This window comes from Ixodes scapularis, unplaced genomic scaffold (assembly GCF_016920785.2).
Source record: "Ixodes scapularis isolate PalLabHiFi unplaced genomic scaffold, ASM1692078v2 PGA_scaffold0__279_contigs__length_252992795, whole genome shotgun sequence".
NCBI lineage: Eukaryota > Metazoa > Arthropoda > Arachnida > Ixodida > Ixodidae > Ixodes > Ixodes scapularis.
In genome coordinates this window covers 193,469,157-193,493,022 of record NW_024609835.1, presented here as the reverse complement: position 1 = coordinate 193,493,022, position 23,866 = coordinate 193,469,157, and the positions used below count along the sequence as shown (strand labels likewise).

The 23,866-nt window shown below is 43.3% G+C and overlaps 1 protein-coding gene across 1 annotated transcript; it reads left to right on the top strand.

The window, feature by feature from the left end:
* Positions 1 to 13,608: 13,608 nt before the first annotated feature.
* LOC121837918 (angiotensin-converting enzyme-like) lies at positions 13,609 to 23,332 on the top strand. The gene is made up of 6 exons (XM_042293797.1): positions 13,609 to 13,827; positions 16,173 to 16,331; positions 18,978 to 19,086; positions 21,074 to 21,217; positions 22,489 to 22,677; positions 23,328 to 23,332. Exons 1-6 carry the CDS (start codon positions 13,609 to 13,611, stop codon positions 23,330 to 23,332), a joined length of 825 nt encoding a protein of 274 aa, XP_042149731.1.
* Positions 23,333 to 23,866: the final 534 nt, after the last annotated feature.

The window sequence follows — 23,866 nt, the reverse complement described above, 5'->3', positions numbered from 1 at the left end:
ACGACACCTCAGGAAAACCGCTCAACTGTTCGAGCCACGCGAAACTTCCGTCGAAGATGAGTGCTGCGAGAAACAGTACAAGAGAGCTTCAGCAGCCCCTTACGAAGCACAACACCCAAGCACACTCCCTGCTACTGTCCGAGAACCGACCATATCGCTACTGCTTCAGCCAGAAAGCCTGACACCACCTGTCCCTGACGAAGCAACGGCAACTCCTCCGTCAAGCTCTGGTGCCGCCCCCACTCAGCTTCTGGCCCAGCCGTTACGTACACCACCAGAAGCGGGTTACCCAATCCAAGGTGTGCACAGAACCATGAGACAGCGGAGGGCACCAAGCAGATTACACTACGACCACAACTTCATACAACGAACATAGAACTTGACTTCTGTTGTAGGGGGTTACGTTATGGCCATCTTGATCATCAGCGAAGGGAAGATGTACCGGTATGGGGCCTCTAAGAAGATACTCCCTGCTTAGAAGAAGACGAGGGGGAATAAAGCGTCCTTTCTGGTCTCGCTCCAAGTGACTGACGCTTCTTCGATGCAAGTCAGATGTCAGATGAATTCCTAGGTATTTATACGATGAGCAAGTAGCTACTAGAATTCTAGAAAGGTGGTAAGAGAAGGACAGAACATCTAATCTACGGGAAAACGATTGATATTTACATTTATTATAGTTTAATACCTTTTGCCCGTTCTGACACCAGTGACTTATAAGAGAGTTCGTACTGCAAGGTTAGTTAATCGTGACGTCAATCCATCGGTCTATTTATGACACAGTCGTAGGTGAACAAACGTAATGCCGAAGAAATCTAATGGTGAATATCATTAATGTATATTAAAAAGAGAAGGGGGCCAAGAAATATTCTTTCATGGACGTTAGACGTTACTGTTGTTTTGGTAGATTTTACTTTTCTAAAATAAGTGTACCGATTGCGATTAGGGAGGAATCCGGAAATTCATTTGATTACAGGGGGGGGGGGGGGGGGGTGAACGTTAGTATGACTTAGTTTTATAGGAAGACGTTGATGAGGTAACTTGTCATATGTTTTGGAGAAGTCAATAAAGATGGCGTCAGTTTGAACATTGGAATCAAATTTTGAGTCGAGGTCAGTTAGAAATGCTGTTAGTTGAGTTTCGCATAAGTATTACTCATGAAATCCGTGCTGATGCTTAAAAAGAAGGTTATGAGAGTCTAGAAAAAAGTTTTAGTAGAGCATACGCTCTATGAGTCCTTCATAGATATTCCAAATCTATTGCACGCTTTCTAACAGTCATTTTTCGTGCTTTTTTTTGTGTGTTCATGTGTGCTTCCGAAGGACTGGCGGACAGCGCGTGTTGTGCCAATTTTTAAAAACGGCAATCCTTCTGCTCTAAGCAATTTTCGTCCTATTTCTAACACTAACAACTCATGCAAAATTATCGAACCTATTGATAGCAGCTATATTCAAAAATGTTTCGAAGAAAGTAATTTGCTGACTTCTTTTCAGCATGGCTTCCGGAGGGTGTATTCCACAATTACCCAACTAGTTACAACAGTTTATGACTTCATCATTGCCATGGAGCGGGAGGACACCTTCACTTAACCAATGGGCCTAGGTATCCCAGAGCGGCCAATTAAGGTAGGATCCATAAGAGGGTGAATGGATTGACACTAGTCGGGAATGTCTAGAGAGTTTTTGCTAGTAAAGATAGAGCAGAAAAATAAATAATAGGAAGAGCGCGTGTTCACCTGAAAGTGGATGCCCGTCCTGATCTACAAATTACAAGGGAAGTGATAGTTTCAGATTGATTATTTTCCAAAACTTGTTGGGTTTGATGCTTAGAATGTCGGGAAGGTCGTTTGTGACTAGAGAATTTGAATTTGGCGAGACTAATAGTGGATTTTTAAGTCCTTGCGCATTCTTGATATGCGTTCCATGAAACCGCAGTGTTAACAGCCTTAGCCCGTGCATAGTCGTTTTTTTCTGTCGGATTGACTAACAATTTTATTCAAGATAAAGCCTTATATGTCTCATGTCTCATCCTTCAGTCGACCTTCAGAAAGCACGTCGGCGTCGGCGACAGGAAAGCTACCAATGAAACCGCGCCGAAAGTGCGTCGTCAGAGAGCGCGCTGTGTTTGGAGGTTCGTTATCACGTTTACGTGACTACTCAGGCGAATTAGAGGCAGGTGTGATGATGTGACTCAATGTGGAAAAGAAGATGGAAAAGAAGAAGGGCAAGTCAACTCATGGATCGGCCCAGAGGGAGAAAGGAAGATGACGAAGAAGAGGGATTTTGGGAGTGCGTGCAGAAAGGGCGTGGAAGAAGACGGGCCGAAGAGAACGTGCTGAGAGCGGAACGACACCATCGGCCAGGGCAATCGGCGGCCTCCTACTGTCTGACCAGCAGCCTGTTGCAGCGAGGGCAGCGAATAGAAACCTACGCTGCCCCCGGCTTCCTACAGCGCGAGCGCTTGGTGCGGTAACTCTGGGGCCGCCGACGGAAGCCAACCGCTCCCGCTCCTGACTTCCAGCCACAACCGTGGGCCGACAGCGACAGCACAAGACACACTGCTGCACAGGGACTCAAAGACATGGTGACTGATGTGTTTTCCTTTCTTTCATTTCTTTAACTAACTTTTCTTTTTTTTGTGTAAGCATATGAACTCTTTGATTTTTTTTTTGTAAATACAAGTTTTTATGAAAAACGAAGGACATTGTATCTTGTCAATTATTAACCACAAAGAACCCTGTGACAATTACCTGGCGTCCGCGACAGGACAAGATATTCTGTTCCTTCGTTTTTCTACGTAACAATAATTAATCAGAATGGAGGTTAAAGAGTTAATGGGGAGCTTTAGTAGACCGTGTTTCCCCCTCCGCTAGCCCACCGCTGCGAAGAAACTGCCACTGCGCCTGCGCGCCGATGGCCTTGGCTGTAGAGTTCCGAGTAGCGGAGGGGCTGAGCGGAGCGGGAAACACGGTCTACTAAAACTCGCTAATGTCTTTGGGCGCTGAGTTGGGACTGGCAGGAGCGGAGTTGAGGTCTTGGGTGGACGAGGAGCGAGCACGCCAACGAGAAGAGAGGGTTGCTGAAAGGGAAGCACAGCGCCTCAAGGCAGAAAGTGAGCAACGCATTATCGAATTAAAGATTCGTCTTGCAGAGGCTAGCGCAACCGAGATAGGACGAACAGATGGCAGTGAAGGGTCACGTCGCGCATCTATATCGCTATCTCCTAGTCCTCACAAGCTTATGCCTCCCTTCGATGACAAGAGGGACGATCTCGACTCGTATTTGAGGAGATTTGAGCGTATAGCGCAGGAGCAAGATTGGCCGCAACAGAAGTGGGCGACTGCTCTAAGCATGTGCCTGGTTGGCCCAGCTCTGGAGGTCATAGGTAGGATGTCGCCTGAAGACTCTTTGGATTATGACAGAGTGAAGAGGGCTTTACTCCAGAGGTTCCGTTACACGGCAGAGGGGTACCGCGAGAAATTTAGAGAGAGCAAGCCGTTAGACGGAGAGACAGGGAGCCAGTTTGCTACAAGACTAGAAGGGTTCTTCGACCGCTGGGTCAGTATGAACGCATGCCCAAAAACGTATGAGGGGATTCGGGACCAGATGATCGGGGAGCAATTCCTTCGGAATTGTCATCCTAGTCTGGCGGTCTTCTTAAAGGAAAGAATCTGTAAGACCATCTCGGCGCTGGTTGAAATGGCGGACCACTTCCTGGAGGCGCGGGGCCAGCCTAATCTGGCCAATTTCAGGAAAGAGACCAAGGAAGCCTTAGATTCCCTGCAGGAATATGTGCATGGCAGCAAACCCGCTCTAAAGATAAAATGTTTCTTTTGTGGTAAGTTGGGCCACTAGGCAGCAGATTGCCGATCAAAGCCAGAAACACGCGTATTCTGTCAAGTGTGTCAGAGGTCAGGCCACGAGTCCAGATCATGTTCGCAAGGAAAGAACGGAAAGACAGAAGTTTCATGTTTCGTAGAACCCGATGATGATCCTGTTGGTAAGACGGACGCGTTCTCACGGGGAAGGAAGAAAATCTCAAGAAACGCGTTCAGAACGCCCGCCATGAATATGACTGAAAAGGCGAGATCATTTCTGTCGGAAGGTATGCCAATCACAGATGGGATATTAAACGGCAAAGCAGTAAAGGTGTTGAGGGACAGCGGGAGTAACACCGTGATAGTGCGCCGGGAACTGGTCGCATCTGAAGATTTTACTGGCAAGGTAAGTCCCGTATTTGTAGTGGACGGGACGTGTCTGATGTTGCCAGAGGCAAACATTCGCCTTGTGTCGCCGTTCCTAACGGGACAGGTAACTGTCAGGTGTATGGGCCATCCTCTGCATGACGTTATTGTGGGGAATATTCATGGAGCGAAAGACTTGACCAAACAAACCCTGAAGGAGGTGTCTGACGCGGAAGATGAAATCGTCGCTGCCGTCGACGGTAGTATGCCGAGTAGGTTAAACCAACTTAGTAACGGTGGGAGTGCCAGGGAACGAGGGGACCTGCGGCTCTCGCAGTGGAGTAACACCGACGCTAAAGAGCGCTTGAAAAGCAGGCCAACCACTCACGAGCAGTACCTAGAAAAGGAAAAGCTGCTGCAGCGGGTGTTCGACATGAAGAAGCCGGTGTACCCCAATCCCCGCAGAGTGCTCTACCCGAGGCCGCGCCTCCAAAAGAGGAACCCTGAGGTTCAAACAGTGCTTTCGCCACTGGACACGACCAATAACTACCCCGTGCTGGAGATATATCCTCACGACAGCGTCCCGACAGAGGTCATCGAGGGCTACAGCCTGGCAGGAGCCGACCTTTCCGTCTCGTCCATAGGGGACACCATGGTGCACGTAAACGAAAGGGCCAAGAGGAAGTGTCAGGATGGACGGCAGAAGTTCCTTGAAAGGCAAGTGGACCGGGAACAAATGATCAAGGAAGAAGATCTGCAGCTTGAGGAGCGAAGGCTCAAGCTCGACGAAGAGCGGCTGGCCTTTGAGAGGACCAAGTTTGAAGCAGAGGTGGCGGTCAAGGTCAGAAGGCTAGACATGGAGGAGAAGGAGCGCCGGATACGCGACGGCACAGACAAGATGGACCTGGAGCTCATGAAGAAGATGTTCGACGAACTGGTCCGGAAGGCACTGTGATCGAGAACTGCCAGGAAATTCTTCGTCGCGTATGAAGTGCTTTGGTACGATGGTGGGCATTATCACTGAGCGTTAGAAGAAGCGTAGTGGATTCAAATGATTCTTCGTTACGATTCATTCATTACGATTGAGAGGAGTGCCAAGTAGAATGAACTGTAATAATTTATCGTTAGAATTTGCTTTAGTAATATACCTCAGGTTATGCATATTTGGGAGCGTATTTGCAAGGAAATTTGAGAACATGTGGAGGCCATGTGGAGGCGTTAAAGCAGTTTTTTGAGACAATGCGACAAGCCGGTATTACAGTAAGCCCATGAAGTGCGAAGTCGGTATGAGGACAATAACATTCCTGGGTCATTATCTGAGTAATAGAGAAGGTTCGTGTGCATTTGCATGGAACGCATTTTGTTGTTCAGACGACCCACCATCCTTTACAATATCGAAACAAGGCGAAACAACTTAACAGCCGAGTGTTACGCTAGGGTCTGATGCCTCAAGAGTACTCGTTTCGCTTGGAGTACATTTAAAGAAGAAAGAATGTGGGTGCGGGTTATTTTATTAGGCTGCAATGAACTTGCGCACATCATCATGGTCTTAGTTTTTTTGTGTATATAATTTCATTTAATACTTTAAAAAAATTTAAAGGGGGGCTCCTTGTGATGATGTGACTCAATGTGGAAAAGAAGATGGAAAAGAAGAAGGGCAAGTCAATTCATGGATCGGCCCAGGGGGAGAAAGGAAGATGACGAAGAAGAGGGATTTTGGGAGTGCGTACAGAAAGGGCGTGGAAGAAGACGGGCCGAAGAGAACGTGCTGAGAGCGGAACGACACCATCGGCCAGGGCAATCGGCGGCCTCCTACTGTCTGACCAGCAGCCTGTTCCAGCGAGGGCAGCGAATAGAAACCTACGCTGCCCCCGGCTTCCTACAGCGCGAGCGCTTGGTGCGGTAACTCTGGGGCCGCCGACGGAAGCCAACCGCTCCCGCTCCTGACTTCCAGCCACAACCGGGGGCCGACAGCGACAGCACAAGACACACTGCTGCACAGGGACTCAAAGACATGGTGACTGATGCGTTTTCCTTTCTTTCATTTCTTTAACTAACTTTTCTTTTTTTTGTGTAAGCATATGAACTCTTTGATTTTTTTTTTGTGAATACAAGTTTTTATGAAAAACGAAGGACATTGTATCTTGTCAATTATTAACCACAAAGAACCCTGTGACAGCAGGCAATGAAATTAAAAAGGATGACAAAGCGAATTGAGAGGAATCTAAGTGAATTAAGTAAATCACAGGTGTCTGTCTTTAATGCGTCGGCGCTTGGTATTTCGCCTTCAAGTCGTCTCAGGGATTACATAAGAGACCCTGTGAATTTTGTACCGAAGGTTACTGTTATCAGATATAATGCGTGTCACTGGAATGAAGCGTTCGATTAGATAAACCAGTTTATCTTTGCAGAGAGTCCAGTTTTCATCGACCATTTTTTCCGAGAAGTTAATTGAGAAAGTGTGATAAAAATCCTAAAGGTTCGAGTTGATAGATGCGTAAAATGATTTACGAGGAGCAACGAGAGAGATTTAAATCAATGCATTAATACCGGATAAGTACGCAATGTTACTGATCAGTGAGGGGTCTTGGATTAAGCACACGTTCAGTATATTACTGCACCGATTAGTAACCCTAGTGGGCTGAGTGATAGCATTTGAAAAGTTGAAATCTGAACAAAAGTCCCTATAAGTTCTTGAGAAAATTCGCTACTATAAGAGAGGGTAGACCAGACAATGTTCGGGTAATTGAAATCAACAGAGAGAGTAACAAAGGCGTAAGTGTACCTATTATATGTGATTTAAGATAGACACCTATATAGCTCGGTAACGAATTTTTTGTTACTCTGCAATGTAAAACCATGGCACTTCGAAAAACCGGCGTCCCTCGGCGAAAAAACAAAAAGAACGTTGAAAACAACGCACGCTATGTTGAAAAAGGTAGTTTATCAAGCCCTGACGTCAGTTACGTAAAGGAATGATTGAAAGCGATTGGCTGGAGGAGTGATATGAATCACTTTGAGGGGCAGTTGCTACTTAATTCTGGCTCTGTTACTTAATATCAAACAAAACTGAAAGTTGCCTTTTTTTAGTGATTTGCAAATGTTACAAAATTAGTAACCTGCCTACGCTTGGGTTACTTTTTGGAAAGGATGCGCGTTTTCAATCTGAGTGAAAACTTGTATGAATGTTGAACACATTTTTCCAAATAATTATAATAAAATGTAAATTTCCAGAAGTTTTTTTTTATTCAGAGTTACAAAGCTATAACATGTGGACAAATTTGCATAATGTGTCATGCTTGTGCTTTATAAGTAGAACATAAAATGCTCTGTAGACAAAAATATATTTTTTACAAATTCACTATATTTTCTCTCTCTAGTCAATATATATAAAGCCCACAGATACAACGGTTTGAGTTTTATAACTACTAAAAAATGTCGTCTTCACACAAGTCGCGTTGTGCACTTAACCGACAGCGAATTTCAGATTTTTGTTCAGAAAGATACTTTATTTTATCGCAAAAAACATTTCACAGGCATCTTCCCGGGCGCACAAAAAACAAAATATTAGTTTTTGTAAAAATTAAAAATGTGGACCTGAGATGATGGTTCAATCTTATCTGAAAAAGCCTTGCAGCAAAAGTTTGTCAGAAGTTTTATCGGAGGTCAGTGTACCAGTTTATCACCAGCTGTTCGTTCAAGATATCTGAAATTCACAGAGCGCATCGAGCATGTTTCCTCTACCAGTGTTATTTTTTAGATAATGCCCGTCAACTGTTACAGCTTTAAGAGAATGCGAAACAAGGGTATGCAGGAATTCCTTGTACCAAGTCGTTTTCTGCTCACGTGTCCACGTCTTTACTGTTTTTTTTTTCATACACTCTGCCTCGCAGTGAATCCTCCAGTGGCATGAAAAATTTAAAACTTTACTGCAGCCGAAATCAATACTGCCGATTTGATGCCATGAAAGTTTTATTCGGGATTGTGGATGGGCGCTGCACCATGACTTGGCTGGTGGCGATGGCAGGATGCCTCGACCATAGCAAATAATGTAGCTCCGTTTTTCTACGTCATGACACAATAATTATTAAAACTCTCCTTCCAACGGTTCACCTATTGACTGTACAACTTCTACACAGATCGTGTAAACAAGTGTAAATGTTATTTACAGTTTATTTCTCCATCACAAACAATTAAATTACATCGCAATGTTTGCAACGCGTGTCAGGATGAGGAGCCACTTTCACTGTCTACAGCATCAGTTCCCTCAGTACGTCGACCGTGAAATCATATAGATGTATACCGGAAAAATTAATTTTGCGATCTTTAAACGTTCATGTATGTTGCCTTTTATTTACGTAAACGAAACAAATGTGGGGCAATACATTCTGGACAACCCTTGTGAATTCTCTTCGCCTTTAATAATTGCACCGCATGAATATGTCAGCGGAATTTAATCAAACCCTAACCAACCCAACGCCTGCAAATCTAAAATTTTCCAACGAAAGACTTTCTATCTTCCGATTTGCAGCGAAGCGCACTCAGCTACCTAATCTATGAAAATGTGCGTAAATTAGGGGTAATCTACACTTCATTGTGATACTTAATAGCATTGACAAAGGTTGCTGCTGGAAATAAAAACAATTTTTTTTCTTAGCAGATTTTTAGTTTTACCTGCCGAATTCACTTTGTGACCATCGCTTGTTATTGTCTTTAACGACGTATAGTAAATTTAGGTTAAGCCATCATGTGCCCGTTTTTCGTTTATTTGATAGATTGCAACGACGAAACTAATACTGCCAGCCGCAGGCTGTTCTAAATGCAAACTATACATTTCTCATGCGTTAAGATCCTGAATGGAGCTGTTAGTAATTGGCCAACACCGTCTAACACTTAACTGGCCGCATTTCACCAAGGCATGTAAGTTAACCAGCGCGTGTCCGCAATCACCAATTTACGCTGCGCGATAAACTTAACGCGAACAAGGCGTTACAGCTTTTTTGGAGAATTGTTTTTATATAATAAATGTTGTGGAGTCGGTACCCTAGTGAAAAAAAGCCATTTGTATAAGAAATGTCTTGTGTCCAATAAAAACTTATGAATCATTTTTAAAATATGACCACCAACCAATCCCTGAATCAGGGGCCGAACGTTTCGAAACCGGTTCGGCTTCTTCTTCAGGGGCGACTATGGAGGAAGAAGCCGAACCGGTTTCGAAACGTTGGGCCCCTGATTTAGGGATTGGTTGGTCGTCATATTTTAATAATTATTTCCCCAACTAAACAGACTTCTTTCTAATGTTTACCTTTAACACTTATGAATCATACAAGATATATAAAAACATGTAACAACAATAAATAACCATATAAAATACATAAGAGCATATAAGAACCACATAAGAAACTTATAGGAAATGCTTCGCAAGTTTGTTATATGGTTCTTATAGGTTCTTATATTTCTTGCATGATTCATATGTGTTTATTGGACACGAACATTTCTCATATAAATGAGATTTTCAAGAGGGTACATACCTGGGTAGAATGGAAGCCCTTCCTTGACTGTGAACTTCGCACTGTTCGTGTTATTTCCTTTCCAGCACAAAATTGTTGTGTTAATATTTATACAGCCGGAAGTTAGCCTGCCTCGGTGGGCGTCTGGTGTCTCAGCTGTAGATGAGCAACTTAGCCTGTGCGGTACAACCGCTAACCTGGTGTCTTTAACGTGCACCACGCAGTAGTGATACACGACCGCACGCCGGTACAATGCTCATCCAGATCGATACGGGCAGGGGTGTGGATTCAATTTCTCATTCAGTGGTAGTCTGTGCGCCCCGTCGTCGCGTCTGTTATGTAGTCGAGGCGACCACAATATTGATGAAAACCAAATTTTGTTGTTTATGCTAGAACTCATTTTGAATAAATTTAACCATACTATTAGTTATTAGAACTGAAATTTCCGAGACAAAATTAGTACCGAAATCAAAACAAAATCAGGACAGGAAATGCCAAACATCAAATTAAATTATATCAAATCAAATCACGTAGTTTATTTCCCATTCAACAAAAACTGAAGAAAGGCCGAAGAAAAAACTGATAAATCAGCTTGACAAGGCCCTCGGCCAGCCTACAGAGGCAGTGGCGGTGGCAATGGAAAAATATATACTGAAGAGTTAGGAAGTCAAATAGTTAGTGAAAATACAAAAGGGCGTGTCAGGAGCAATGGGTAGACACATTAAGCAACATTGAGAAACTGACTAGCACTTTCCCTATCGTTACACAAAACTCGACTTTCTTTAGACAGCCTGAACTTAGAAAAAAAAATGTTAACCCAAATTAACGGTTGACATACTAATGAAAAGAAAAGTTGTTTACTGCGTAGATGCTCATTGCCTATTCAAATAGCAGAATATGTAAAAAAGGAATGTACACAGTACGAGGGATCTACATAAAATACACAGAAACAGCCAACATCCGAGAAACGCGATGGGAATACGGTATATAATGCAATACACTGCGTCGTAAACTAAAACAAAAATACAAATTGAAGGCGGCCAGCGCGGCGCACACTTTTGTTTTCTGTCTTTTTCATAGTTGTAAAAAGTTCCGTAATTGTTTAAATGATGCGTTATGTATATCTTCTTCATTACGGGACAGATGATTGAACAAATTTGGCAAAGTGTGCCTCAGACTTTGGTCTTTGTATGCAGTTCTAACATCGAGACACTTTCCATTGAAATTTACGCTTCTGCGAGTACGCTCAGAGCGTTTATTAGCGTTGAAATATTTATTCTGCTCTTTTAGTACGCACGTTCTATTCTCGCGTGTAGGAGAAAATGCCTTGGTTGTGCCTTTTTTCTGTTAGTCGGAGAACGATTGCTCAACTTGCACAAAGAAAAGCGGCAAAAACCTGAAGGCTCGTTTTGCGTCCAAGTTATAAACGCCATTTGGAGTGTTTTAGTGAACGAACCCACTCTATTTCATAGTTTTTCTCATGTGACTTGCGAAATTTCTCTTTGAGCAAACCGTCCAACTTCTGTGCCACATAATTCTAGATTTAAACTGCGTCTCTACATCGATCCTCGCGGTTGCCTTGCAATCGCGCTCGGAATAAATCGGCACTTTTCGACACTGTGGGGCTCACTGGCAAGAGCGTCCCTGGTCAAAATTTCCTTTAAAAGCTTCGCGGCAGTAGTTGCCCTCTTTAATTTTAATTAAAATAAGAGCACCGACTTGACATAACAGGAAAAACAATTTCACTAGACGTTTCGCCTCGCATGCGGGAGGCATCTTCAGTAGTTACAAAGCAAATGCAAGGTTTTTTTTTTCACAAAGTGCCACATTGCCGCGTTTTTTTTGCGTAGTACATTGTTGCTTTTAGAAATGTGCCCCTACGATTTACCTCTAGATCAGGAAGTAAGGGTAGGTTTGTAGTGGAGGCGAAGAGCGAAGGTTGCTTTACAGATAGTGAAAGCACGTTTCCAGATCAGAAAAAAGTGAATTTACCATGGGGTGCAAGTGGCGAATCAGCACGCGATTCAGTGCGCGAGCAATGCAAGTAACAAGCTTTAGGTTAGTAAATATGTATTTGAGACTCTGGAACGCGGGTTTCATATACGAAGCTTGGACAGTTGTCAGGGCAATCATTATTTTATACAGGGCACAATCGAGCCACAACCTCTGGCAAGAAGTCAAATTCATGCTGAATCGTCCCTCCGTTAGTTTCCTCCTCAAAGCTAACACCTAGGATCGTGGGCCAACAAAATTATCTGTCGAGGGAAGCCACAAGTACATTAACAACGAAACGGTCGCGTGGATCAGTCATCCCGTTCTGTTGAAAATGTACTTCCGAGTCAATCAGATGTGCACGAATGCTCTAAATACCTACCCGGTAGATCCTTTCGAGGTTCGATTTTATGAGGGATGTCCTGTCAGGGAGGTTCTATCCAGACAACTTAGGAATGAAATATGAAATTCTGTGTGATCGAGCTCGTGAAAGGGAATATTGACACTTACAAGTCGGTGGCGTAGCATACCTAGCGCTTTAGAAGGCAGGGAAGGCGGCCGGCTCACATGAGGCGCAGCGCATGCAGTTTGAACGCCGTAGGAGCCGTTGGCGAAAGAATGCCACGCTGGCTCCTTGCTGATGCAAAATATTATCAATGGGGAAAGGCACGTTGTATACAGGCGTTTCAGTTATGTAGCTGGACACTTAACGGAAATTCAGGGCAATCGGGTCAATATTAAATCTTTCCAGACATTCAATATAAAATAGGGACAATTCTGGACAGCAAAGTTAATGAAGACCAAATAGAAATTGGTTGAAAGATGCGTAGTGTAGCTTACGCTGTTAATGAGACACTTCAAAATCAGGACATGTGCCGGGAAATCTCTGCTCTAGTTATAATTTCACAAAAAAATAAAACGTTGGCGATTTTTTCAGTTAGCAGTGTCGGACTTTGATGCTGAAGCCTGCTGAAATATAACTTAAAATACAAAAGCGCTAACAAAGACAGGACAAAAAAGGATGGCGAACAGGACGAGCGCTTTTTTGTCCTCGTCTTTGTTAGCGAGTTTAAATATTATGTCATGAACCAGCTCACCCGCTTCGTCACTTTAGAAATATAACTGTTTAGTGGTGCCCTGACTGCATGCCAATACAAAACGCTTATGAACTACTTTACGGTAAACGGTGTGTAAAAAACTTTAATTTCAAATAAATTCCGTGTGAAAGACTATGAATAATAACGGCAGGGCATGTCTTTCGAACGCCTAGACTCTAGCATGTTCCCGATGTCATCCGTCGTGCTTTGGGTGCGCGCGCCCGCTCGAGGTTTACGACAGGCTGAGCGTCGTCGAAGATAGGAAGCTTGCACTTATGGCTCGAGTGGTGAAGCTCCTCCATGTCGTTTTCACCTTGTCAGTGGCTACGCCAATAAGCTTTGGACTAATCAGTTTACCTCCGATGTAAGCCTAAGAGTAACGTCTACTTTCTCAAAACCTAACCCAATTCAGGCTGTTTCTTTTTGGGCTGCCAATAGATCTTCTGCAGTTTAGAATTTATTTTTTCTCCGAAAATTGCAATGACAAAGGATTTTAGCCACAGGCTCCTTTGCAATGTACCGACCGCGTGGACCATGCCCACAAGCATCGGAGCGGACAAAGCTCCATCCATTTCCGGGGAGTATCGCAGCGACCCATCACGTTCGACGGCTTGTGGTCGACGCTTATCGCTGAATACACTCTCTCTCGTGGTCTCTTCAAACCAACCGATTCCTTCTGGTATCTTTCCACTCTGAATACGTCGCCATAAACGGGTGGCGAACTTGGGGCGAATGAACCGTCGAACCGGTCCAAGGGCACTGCTCGTTATAAAAGGTGCCTCTTGCCCCGGAAGAAGTGCACTGTAAGCCTTTCTCCCGGCGCTGCGATATGGAGACGTCCTGGTTTCTGGTCTACTGCTTCCTTGTTCTTGGGTCCGGAGTCGAGTGCGCTTCAAAGGCACCTGTAGAAGGAGAGATTCTTGATGAGGAACGGGGAAAGATGTACGCAAAGGAAGCGGAGGTCTTACTCACAGACATGTGTTTGAAGTCTACCGAGGTATCGTGGAACTACGGCAACAATCTGACGGAACATAACAAGAATTTGAGTGTAAGTTCCTTTCTAAAACTTCAAATACTTTCTAGCTGTAGAGGCCTCAGACTTAAACGTTATGAAAAGCGCAAAAAAAATGAAAATGGCAGTTGTTGAAGATTTTTTTCTGCTGCCAAGTTGATTTCGCCTCTCTGTCCAGTTGCGTAATGACGTATTTTTAAGGCCTCATTTCCATATCGTGTGTTTCGCACCTTCTCTTCACCTGCGTCTTGGCGTCTTGTAATAGTTAAGTTCCAGCGGTGCGTATCATCGCCGAAGCTGTGTTCTCCGCAGCGCCGGGAAAACTCACGTCCTAGCAAGTCATGGCTGTGAAGTCTTTCATTGAATCATTTCAATGCCTCGGGCATAACTTGTTGTCGGAGAAATTATTGTGATTTTTTTTTAGAGAAGTGCTGTTTTAGCAAGTATAGTGCCTCTAATTAAAACAAAAGGAATCTTTATCGCTAAATTTAGACGAAGAAATTGCGTGCTGCAGGGCAAACTGAAAATTTTGCTACGCCATGCCTGCGTAAATACTTTTACCTTGATAAAAAAAAAGACCTGATAGACCAATTTTGTTTTAATATAATCTGACTGCTTGTAGGGGATGCGAGGTATTTTTCTCAAGAGAAAGGGAGTATAAAAAACTATTACGGATCCAGATCTAGCGCTTTCTTCTTTTCCAGGTTAAAGTTGCTATTAAATATACCTCTTAATGATTGGGCTATTTTGACAACCCATGATCCGCGAAACAAGTGATTTCTTTTTTAAATAGTGAGCATAGATTGAAGAGAATTCCCATCATAAACCGTGGGGGGCGCTTGCAATTTAATGGCGGACGACTCCTGCGCCGATTGGTCGCAAGTGCGCCTGCGCTAGGTTGTCGCCTGGCCAGGAAGAAAGCGAACGGAAAGGCAGGGTCATTTGCAGACAAAAAAAGCTTTCTGCCATAGCCTGGCAGCTCGTATTGCAAACGCGGTCCCTAAGCCACGTGACTTCGATCGAGCAGTTGCAAACTCGAGTTTGAACTACGTAAACATCTGGAAACAGAGTAAACAACTTCCAAATATCGGGAAATACTTCTACAAACGTTTACACCGTTTTGGTTGAAAGTACACGATTAAACAAACCCGAAAGCTGAGAAATACTGTAAAAGTTGACCAATGGGAATAATGCGACTTCAGTTTTAAGAGAGAATGTGTTCATGGTCTAGATTGTATGCCAAAAGGGTAAAGCTCGAGTGTTACGAAAACGGGTTACACGTAGGCCAAGGCTACATAAAACATGGATAGCCCAATGCAGGAAATGCACAAGCATCCAACGCGTATAGAAGGCATAATATTTAATAAGTAATCATAACTAGGCACGATAAAGCGTTCCACTCGTGAATAAACTTAATGTTGGGTTGACAATTTTGATAATCCCCCGGAGAACATAAGAGTGTGTCGTGCATGCAGGGCGCCCGTAATCATCCAAAGTTCCCGGCAACCAAGCATAAAAAATCTTAACGCACGCGGGAAACATTCTATGCCCCCCCGGGTTTATAATGATCAAGGCAAGTTTAATTTTTCTAAGGAAAAGTAAAAAATAAAAATAAACTCAGGCTCACAATTTTTTGAGGTTTTCCAAAGAAATATCCGCACATCCTTGATTTTCGGAATAGAGATAATGATACCCATAACGTAGCATATTTTACCTGCTCATGTGATCTTTAAAACATAACTGCAGCTGTCGCAGATTCGCTCAGCTATCAAGTTGATTTGGTCACTCGGTCCAGTTGCGTCGTGACGTCTCGTCCAGGCCCCGCATTCGCGTCGCGTGTTTCTCACCCTCGGTCCAGCTGCGTCGTGGCATCTTGTCAAAATTACGCTTCGGCGTTGCGCGTCATCGCCGAAGCTGCGTCGCCCGTAACGCCGGGAATACTCGCGTCTTATATTTTATCACTACGGTTAAAATAACACTAAACCTTAACTTCCTTTAGTATCTTTTCGAACATCAATTTTATCACAGAATCAAACCGTTCTTCTTGAGGCTGTTTGTTTTGGGGCACGTTTCTTTAATTATTTTCAAAATTATTATTACGAAACGGGTCCGGCAATCAGGAAATAAGACTGCCAGCATCCGTTCAGACTTAGTTTGGGATTTGCAGCTAAGTGAATTTGTTTAAACAGGCATCGGAGCGATTCACTCGGAGGCATAGAATGAAATTAATGCTAAACGATTAAAGTTGCCCATACTTCGTCCATGCTTTGCTATAAGAGGGAGCAAATGGCCGTATTGGCAGGATGGTGTCGCACGCCCACGCTGAAACCTACGGTATGCCTTGTGCGCCGAAGGTAAGGCCGTCGGCTCTTTCATTGCAGATCGAGCAGAGTCTGGTGTCTGGTGCCCTCTACAAGGAGGTTTGGAAGAACATGACGCAATTCAAGTGGACCACGTTCAAGGATGAGCAAACGCGCACCATCTTCAGACGCTTCTCGACTCTGGGTACCTCGTTGCTGCCCGAAGACAAGCAGAAGGAAGTATGTCGGCCAAATAGACGTATAAAATTATAGTCACACGCAGTCCAAGCAGAGTAGGGCGCGGCGAGTCCCGAGCATAACGCTCCCCAACCAATGAACTTGCTGCGTTAGCCAATAAGAACGCCGGGGAGCCAATCAGGAAGTAAGGAGCGTGAACACAGATAAGCCACACTTTTCCTTACTTAAGCTGTCAGCGACTCCGCACTCTAAACAGAAAGTTTGTCAGTTCACGTTCCCGCAGAGCACGAAGGCAGGTAATCCTGTAGAGCTCAGGGAAGGTTTGCTCTGGTTGGCCGAAGGATCCGAACGAGCGACAAAGTTCAGAATACTATGGGATCTAAAGGTTACGATGTGCGTAGGGAGATTGAGCAAATGAAACATCATGCTCAATCTATATGCGCACATATTATTTTGTTGTCTAACTGTAGCCTGAGCTTTTTCATTTGCCGGGATCCTTCTTGTACTTTTTGTCATTGACTCTCCGTGTTTTCCAGGATCGTAAGCTCGAAAACGTTTTTGAAAAGTATTTTTTATGTTGCCGTGCCTTTGTGCCAATTAATGCCCACCCATGAAAAAAAAAATGCAAACAAAAATAGAGTTTTATCAAGCTCCTCAGCAATAGATATGTCGGAAATGAGAGTTATCAGCTCTTTGAACCTCGCCACAAATATTTATTACATTTTTCAATGAACTGAGAGATATAAAGATGTATCGACCAGTGAAAAGGTTTATTTTCCAACAGAGAAGGTAAGCACTTGTACGATGATTATATACTCTTTATTTAGGAGCTAATTTTGATATCTTGTACATGATTCAATTCAAATTTAATTGAATGCAGTTCATAACATATGCCCAATATTATTATGTTTCCCTCTCCACTAAATGAAAGTTCTTAACAAAGCGTATTTAGCTGCTAATTGCCTGAAAATTACGGTGAACACGTCTAATAGGTGTTTTTGCTTCACCTAGCTCGAGGTTACGAAAGTGCACAGGAGCAACTGAATCTTGTTAAGGCTTACTTACACGATGCATCTTTTCAACGCGTCACAGTTTAGCAAAACCGAGATTTCGCGAAATCGGCCTGTTCACAAGTGGAGCTTAACGCGCGAAACTTGTGACGTATTGACTCACGAGAATTTCACCAAACCTTGTCATCTGCACCGGGAATATCAAGCGTTTCGCATAACAATGATATGAAGTACGCACAGGGTCAATAGACAATGTTTCATTAATACTAGTATACAAACTTCGATAGATTCGGTTCAGTGGGTTTACTACTCCTGCCAAACTCGGGAAAGACCGCGAACGTCAAAAAACAGGCAAATGATCTCGAAGCATTTCGGACATTTTTGCACTGCTAATAAAGAAAGTTATCCCCAGCCGTCATGTTTATATGCGTTACTTGCACTCGTCGCGACTGTTGATGAATCTGCAGCGCGCCACCAACCCGTACTGCTAAAGCGCTGATCACGCAGCTGCAACCGAGTAGGACCCAGACTCATCGCCCGTACGCACCGCTTCTCCGCTTGTCGCTCGCCATGTTTGTTTGTTTTTTTTCGGCTTCGGCTCGGATACGGAATCGGCGAAAAATCGGACTCCTCCAAAAGCTCGCTCCTCCTCGAAGGTCAGACGTCATAGCGAAGTCGAGCGGCCATTGGCAGCGCCCGCGTTTCTCATTCGGGTGATTGACAGGCCTCGGTGAGGTTTCAGCGAAAAATTGCTCCAAAAACGAGGAACACGCAGCACTTTTTTCGGAGGTGCGCCACGTTTTCGGTCGAGTTCAGGCGGGGAATCTGTTTCCAGAAACCTAGTTTCGCGACACAAGATTCGCCAACAAGATGCATCGCGTGAATGGAACTTTAGCAAGCGTCTTACAAAAGTATGCCAAACTTTTTGTGCGCTTCCAGTTTTTTACGTTGATTCAGACTAATTAACTAAATCTGAAATTATTCCTTTAAGGGCCGAGGTGTGAATTATAACGTTGTAGTGCGTATTGAAAAACATCCAACTAGGCTGTTCGCTACATGATACGCTTTACGCTCTTCTTTTTCCTTTTAGCCTAAATAGAAAGCCCGCATAATATATATATATATAAAAGACCAAGATGGGCTCTGAAGGAACGAAGTCTACCTTATGACTGGCACGCTGTCCGAGACAAGGCTTCGTGTTGGTTTAGGCCCCGAAGAGAGGCGCGAGTACAGCCTGCTGCAGAGCTTTGTCTCCGAGAGCGCGCCCATGATACGGTGGACTCGTTTAACTCGGAGCACGTCTGAGAGCGTTGCAAGCGCGACGCGGTGGCATGCGATTACGTAGTCTTTTTGACATATTTCACGAGCTTTCGTTGCAGGCTAAAGAAAGCGCGCCAACCATATCATGTAGCAAATACCTGTTACTTTTTTTTTTTCAACGCGCGCTACTACTTTCCATTTCGCACCTCAGCCCTTAAACGAACAATTAAAAGTTATCTAATGAATCTTAATAATGAATTAACTAGGCGCACTAAAAATTGTCCATTGTTGTAAGATGCTTCCTAACATACATACAGTTCGTTTAATTTGCGCAGAGAGGTTCGTCTTTTTAAAGTTTGTTGCAAGTTATCTGGGATACGCTGCATAGCGTCATACTAACCCGTCTTCGATATTTCAGTACTTGAAGATAGTTGCCGATATGAAAGGAAATCATGCTGCTGCCAAGATCTGCCCCTTTCACCGTATGACCAACCAAAGTGACGAGTGTAACGTGCCCTTAGAACCAAGTAAGAAATGCGTGCGTTACTGAGTGTATAACCAAACTTTGATTGGTTACATTATTCTTGAATGTCCCTTGCTCATACGACTCATAATTGAGCTTAATTGTTTTATTATATATTCTTACATTTCCGCATTTTGCAAGTTCTTATAGGTTGTTTCTTATCTACCTACCACTTTTACAGCGGTTTTATATTCAAACACTCGAAGAACCCTAAAAACAGCCGAACTCAACACCTTCTCTCCGTTTGAGTACGCGGACGACAATCATTGTTATCTCAGGAGAGAGCTTAGCAAACGACGGAGTCCAGAAAGTTTCGGTGATTCAAACCGGTTCGTTCCAATATTCAGAATTGCCACTGTGACAGCGATCGTAACCGAATTGCATTAAACTCATCTCATACCAATGGCGGCTTTATCGTAATTTTGGAAGGAAGAAGTTTAAGACGCGTCCTAATATATGATAGGGGTAATGTACACTTGAGATGTTAGTATAAGGTGACGCCAGAATCGAAATGCGTGCGCTGCGTCAGTTTTCACTCTGGTCCAATAGACGCGATTGCAGCAGCTGTGCATGGGCGCCGCCATAACTGTCCTTCAGTTTCTGTTTCCCTCCATTCCATTTTCTTCCTTTCATCATTACCATAGCAGGCCAGGTTATTGCCATCTTAAATTCTATTGAGTCCTTCTCAGCAATGGGCTTTCTGGAGGCTCGTCAATACCCGTTTCAGTGGCTCGGTACCCCCGTAAGAGAAGAGAAGGTTAGCAATGGCGGCTCTAGCTGGATCGTGTGCAAAGCGTCTCTCTCTCTCTCTGTCTCTCTCTCTATATGTATATACATATAGATATAAGTCAAAGACGCGTACGGTCGGAGTTACTTCTTCGAAGTTTATTACCCCGCTCGAAACGTCGTAATAAACTTCGAAGAAGTAACTCCGACAGCACGCATCTTTGACTTATTAACTTTTCCCGGTCCATTGTTTTTATATTGACCTTACTTCACCTATATATACATAAATATATAACGGCCCTTAATGTAGATAACTTTATCAAGAGCTTTATTCGGGTCAGTGCTTCGTGAACATCGTTTTTTTTTCGTCGCCACAAAACTAAAACAAACTCGGGAAGAACTCTGCAGTGCAGAATACATTCCCATCTGCCGCTGACGTACGAATGTGACGGTACCCGGTAAAATACTCCATTCCTTTTGCTGGCATTAGTGTGGCCAAGGTTAAGCCGTTGTTTGAGCCACTATATGGCACTGAATTTTAGAGAGGGTCCACTCTGCCATCTGTATTGTGACACTATGCACGCCGTTACATGTGTTCAACCTCTCCACATATTTTCTATAGTTTTTTTGTTGTTGGAATGTGGAGGCGATGGTTAGGACGAATTTTAGCCGCAGGAATGCGCACTTTCCATAACCTGTAAAAATGGCCGACGAAATTTCAACGCTATTCCAGTGATTATATCAAAATCTTAATAACAAGCATACCGAAACGCATTATAAAAGTTCAATCTAGAAAAAAAAAAAAACTGAGCAAAGCGTTAATTCCTAATAAAAAAGAGACATACTATATGGTAAAGATGACAGGCAAAATATTACCATTTGTGTCGTTCAAGTGATTTGTGAAATAATTACTCCACCACACAAAAATGCGGCATACTCAAAATCATTTTACGCACAAGAAAAAGAAAAAAAGAAACAAAACAACGCGTGCTGGTTAAAGAGATAATACTAAAGAGAAATGATAAAAAAAAAAATTTTAATTGCTGTTTAATATGACAGGAAGAAACTATACCATCTTAGGATGTACCAATTCCTTACTTCTTCTCCTACCCTTCACCAAGAATATGCATGCTTCTCCATGTGGCGTTGCCAGAGAGTTCTCACAGGCGTAGTCTAATGACGAATGTCACCGGAATCCTTGATACTCTTGATGATGGTATCGGTTCAACGAACAGCCAATGTTGAAACATACTTTCTTTGGACAGCTATCAAGAACATTCTCCAGGACTCCAGAGACTACGACGAGCTGCTTCATGTTTGGAACGAATGGCGAAGAGTATCGGGAAGGCCCTTGAAGGCCCAGTATTCTCGCTACGTCGAACTCCAGAACGAAGCCGCTAAGATAAACGGTAATTACGAGTTTAAACTTGCAGTCAAGTTGGATCGTCAGCGGAAATATGAAAGGGCATTAAAGTCGGCTTTGAGATCGTCTTTATATTGCACAAACTCAATGTAGACAACCTGAGAATCACAGAAACCCCACAGTGAAAATCAGGACTGGCAATTTTTTTTATTAAGACGCGGCCGCAATTCGCGACAGAGCTGGTTTTCTGGGGTTTATATTCAAAAGAGGCGTAATTCTTTGTTCGGTCGTGGTTGAGACAATGAAAAAGGTCACGGGTGAATGCAATTCAGTATTTGTGTTAACACTTAGCCTGCGTAAATGCAGTTATAACCATTAAAGGTCAACTTTAAGTCTAAAATGTACCTCTTTTAAGATACCTCTTAAAAGTCACGTCTTAGAAACGAAATAAATGTTTAACGCAGTAAAATATACACTAAATGTGTTAAGGTGGCCTTTACTTTCGAATTCCGATGGCCCTGGATTATTCATTGCACTTTAATACAGTGAATAATTACTTCATGTTGAACCTCAACTTCTCCACGGTGCTTTTACTACGATCGCTCTGAAATGAGAAAGCCTTATGATTTCTTATTATTTTTGTTAGCAAACATAAACACGTCCATCTCAATATATCGAGCTAATACGTCAGTCATCTTTTAGAGAAGATTCAAAGAACATGTTTAGGTCTATATTTATTAATCATTTTTGTCGGTTTGCATGAAAGGTTAGAAATGAAAAAACTACCACTGTTACACAAGGGCCAATAAAGTTTAGAGAATAAAATATTAGGCCGTTCCGACCTTAATGCAAAACCTATTTGAAAGAGACCGGCTCGCCAATAAGATGAACTCAAAACTAATTACTTCCTGAAGATTTTACTTCATTTGAGACAATACGATACTCTGTTAAAAGGAATTGAGACATTTTAAAGAGATTTTAGGCTGCCCTTTGCTTGCAGAAACTGTCTACTAAGGCTGGACGAAACCATTGATGTAGACATCTATTTTCTCACCAAAACTCTAATTAATGAATCATAAATGAGGTTGTCTTAGTTATCAAAGGTGTCTCTTTAAGAGTTGACGAGTGATGAAATGTTGTGTTTTTTATCTGTGTGTTAAGTTAATACGGAAATTATACAAGAACACGGGCTAGATGATAAATCATTTGAAGTTGTTACATTAAAACGCATTCGTTTTCGGCGATCCATGAATGATTAATATGTTTATAAGGCGATGCCGACGAAACATGATTTCTTTGACACACTGGCGATTCCAGGCTTTGACGATGCAAGCGGAATGTGGCAAGAAAGCTACGAGTGTGAGGACTTCGAGGAAAGTATTGACCAGCTATGGGAGCAGTTGCAGCCCTTGTACAAGGAACTGCACGCGTACGTCCGGGCAAGGCTGCACGCCCTCCACGGCGACAAAGTGAGGGAGGACGGCCCCATTCCTGCTCATCTTCTGGGTAAGAAAACGTTTAAGTTTTTCGAGATTTCATACAGCATAGATATCCTTTATTATTTTTGTCACGGTTCAGGGTCCAACTGTTGGAGAAGCAAAAAAAGTGCCCAATGCTGGAAGAAATGATGATGTATTACACACACACACAAAAAAAAAGAAAGAACATTCAGAAACTAATATACCAATGAACAAAAGTTCTCAATAGTCTCACATGTACGTTTGTACAGGACGATTTGATGCTCGGTCTCAACTGTTGGCCAGTCTGCCTCCTGAAATACTCGGTTGTGGGCTTGTTTCGTGTCACTGCCTGGAGTCGCGGTCACTGCATGGTTCGGGTCACCACCGAATCGGTCTCTCTTGCAACTTCATTGGCACCCTTGAGGTTGCTCCGGTCGCTGCCGAGTCTCACGCCAGCGTCGAATGAATGCCGAGGTTTCTTTCCCTCTTCGATGGACGCCGAGCCTTCTCCGGTTCGCTGCAGAATTCCTTTCAGTGGCTTTGGGGCACCACCCCGAAGCTGCGCCCCTTTTCGGGTCATCGCCGAAATCTTGGCTCCTTTGCTTCGAATGATGTTTCTCCTCCTCGCGCCTCTTGTCCGCTTCTTTCTTCTTTTACTCGGCCGTGAAACGTGAGAATCACATATTGTTTTTGCAGGTTGAATGAAACGAAAGATACCGAAATATGAAGTTCATTTTTCGCGCTCTTATGACACTGCAGTGACCCTGTAAAGCAGCCGAAGCAATCTAGAAACATTGTTGTAATTAGGATAAAATATAACGAGAAGAGTATTGAGAAGAGCATTTCAGGGGTTGACCATGAGGCCAGTTTTTAATTATGTAAGTAATCCCAGGAGCAGGTCTTCATGAACTTCAGATACTTTAAACTTTTAGAGCGATGTACGGCGAATCAGGAGCGTAGAAACAAATATTACTTTTAGGAAACACACATTTCTTGGTCGGGTGGATTAAAAAATTGCCTTCTCAATGTTTGCTGATAAAAGCACAAATCTGGTACCTTTCTGCAACTGACTCCACGCTGTTATAAAAAGTGTCTTTATATGGACGTTGTGTTGTCTATGACTATTTCGGTCAAAACGCAATGTTATGTTTGCATCTAGCTTTATACAATACACTTTATATGTTTTACTTGATTGCATTCTCTTCCAATATATGATCAAACTCTTGCGTATGACC

What these genes read in the sequence shown, in the direction of transcription:
- LOC121837918 (XM_042293797.1), top strand. Translation starts at nt 13,609, where the DNA reads ATGGAGACGTCCTGGTTTCTGGTCTACTGCTTCCTTGTTCTTGGGTCC. An exon ending in CCGAAGACAAGCAGAAGGAA is followed by an intron (nt 16,332 to 18,977) that starts GTATGTCGGCCA and finishes TCGATATTTCAG; the next exon opens with TACTTGAAGATAGTTGCCGA. An exon ending in CGAAGCCGCTAAGATAAACG is followed by an intron (nt 21,218 to 22,488) that starts GTAATTACGAGT and finishes TGGCGATTCCAG; the next exon opens with GCTTTGACGATGCAAGCGGA.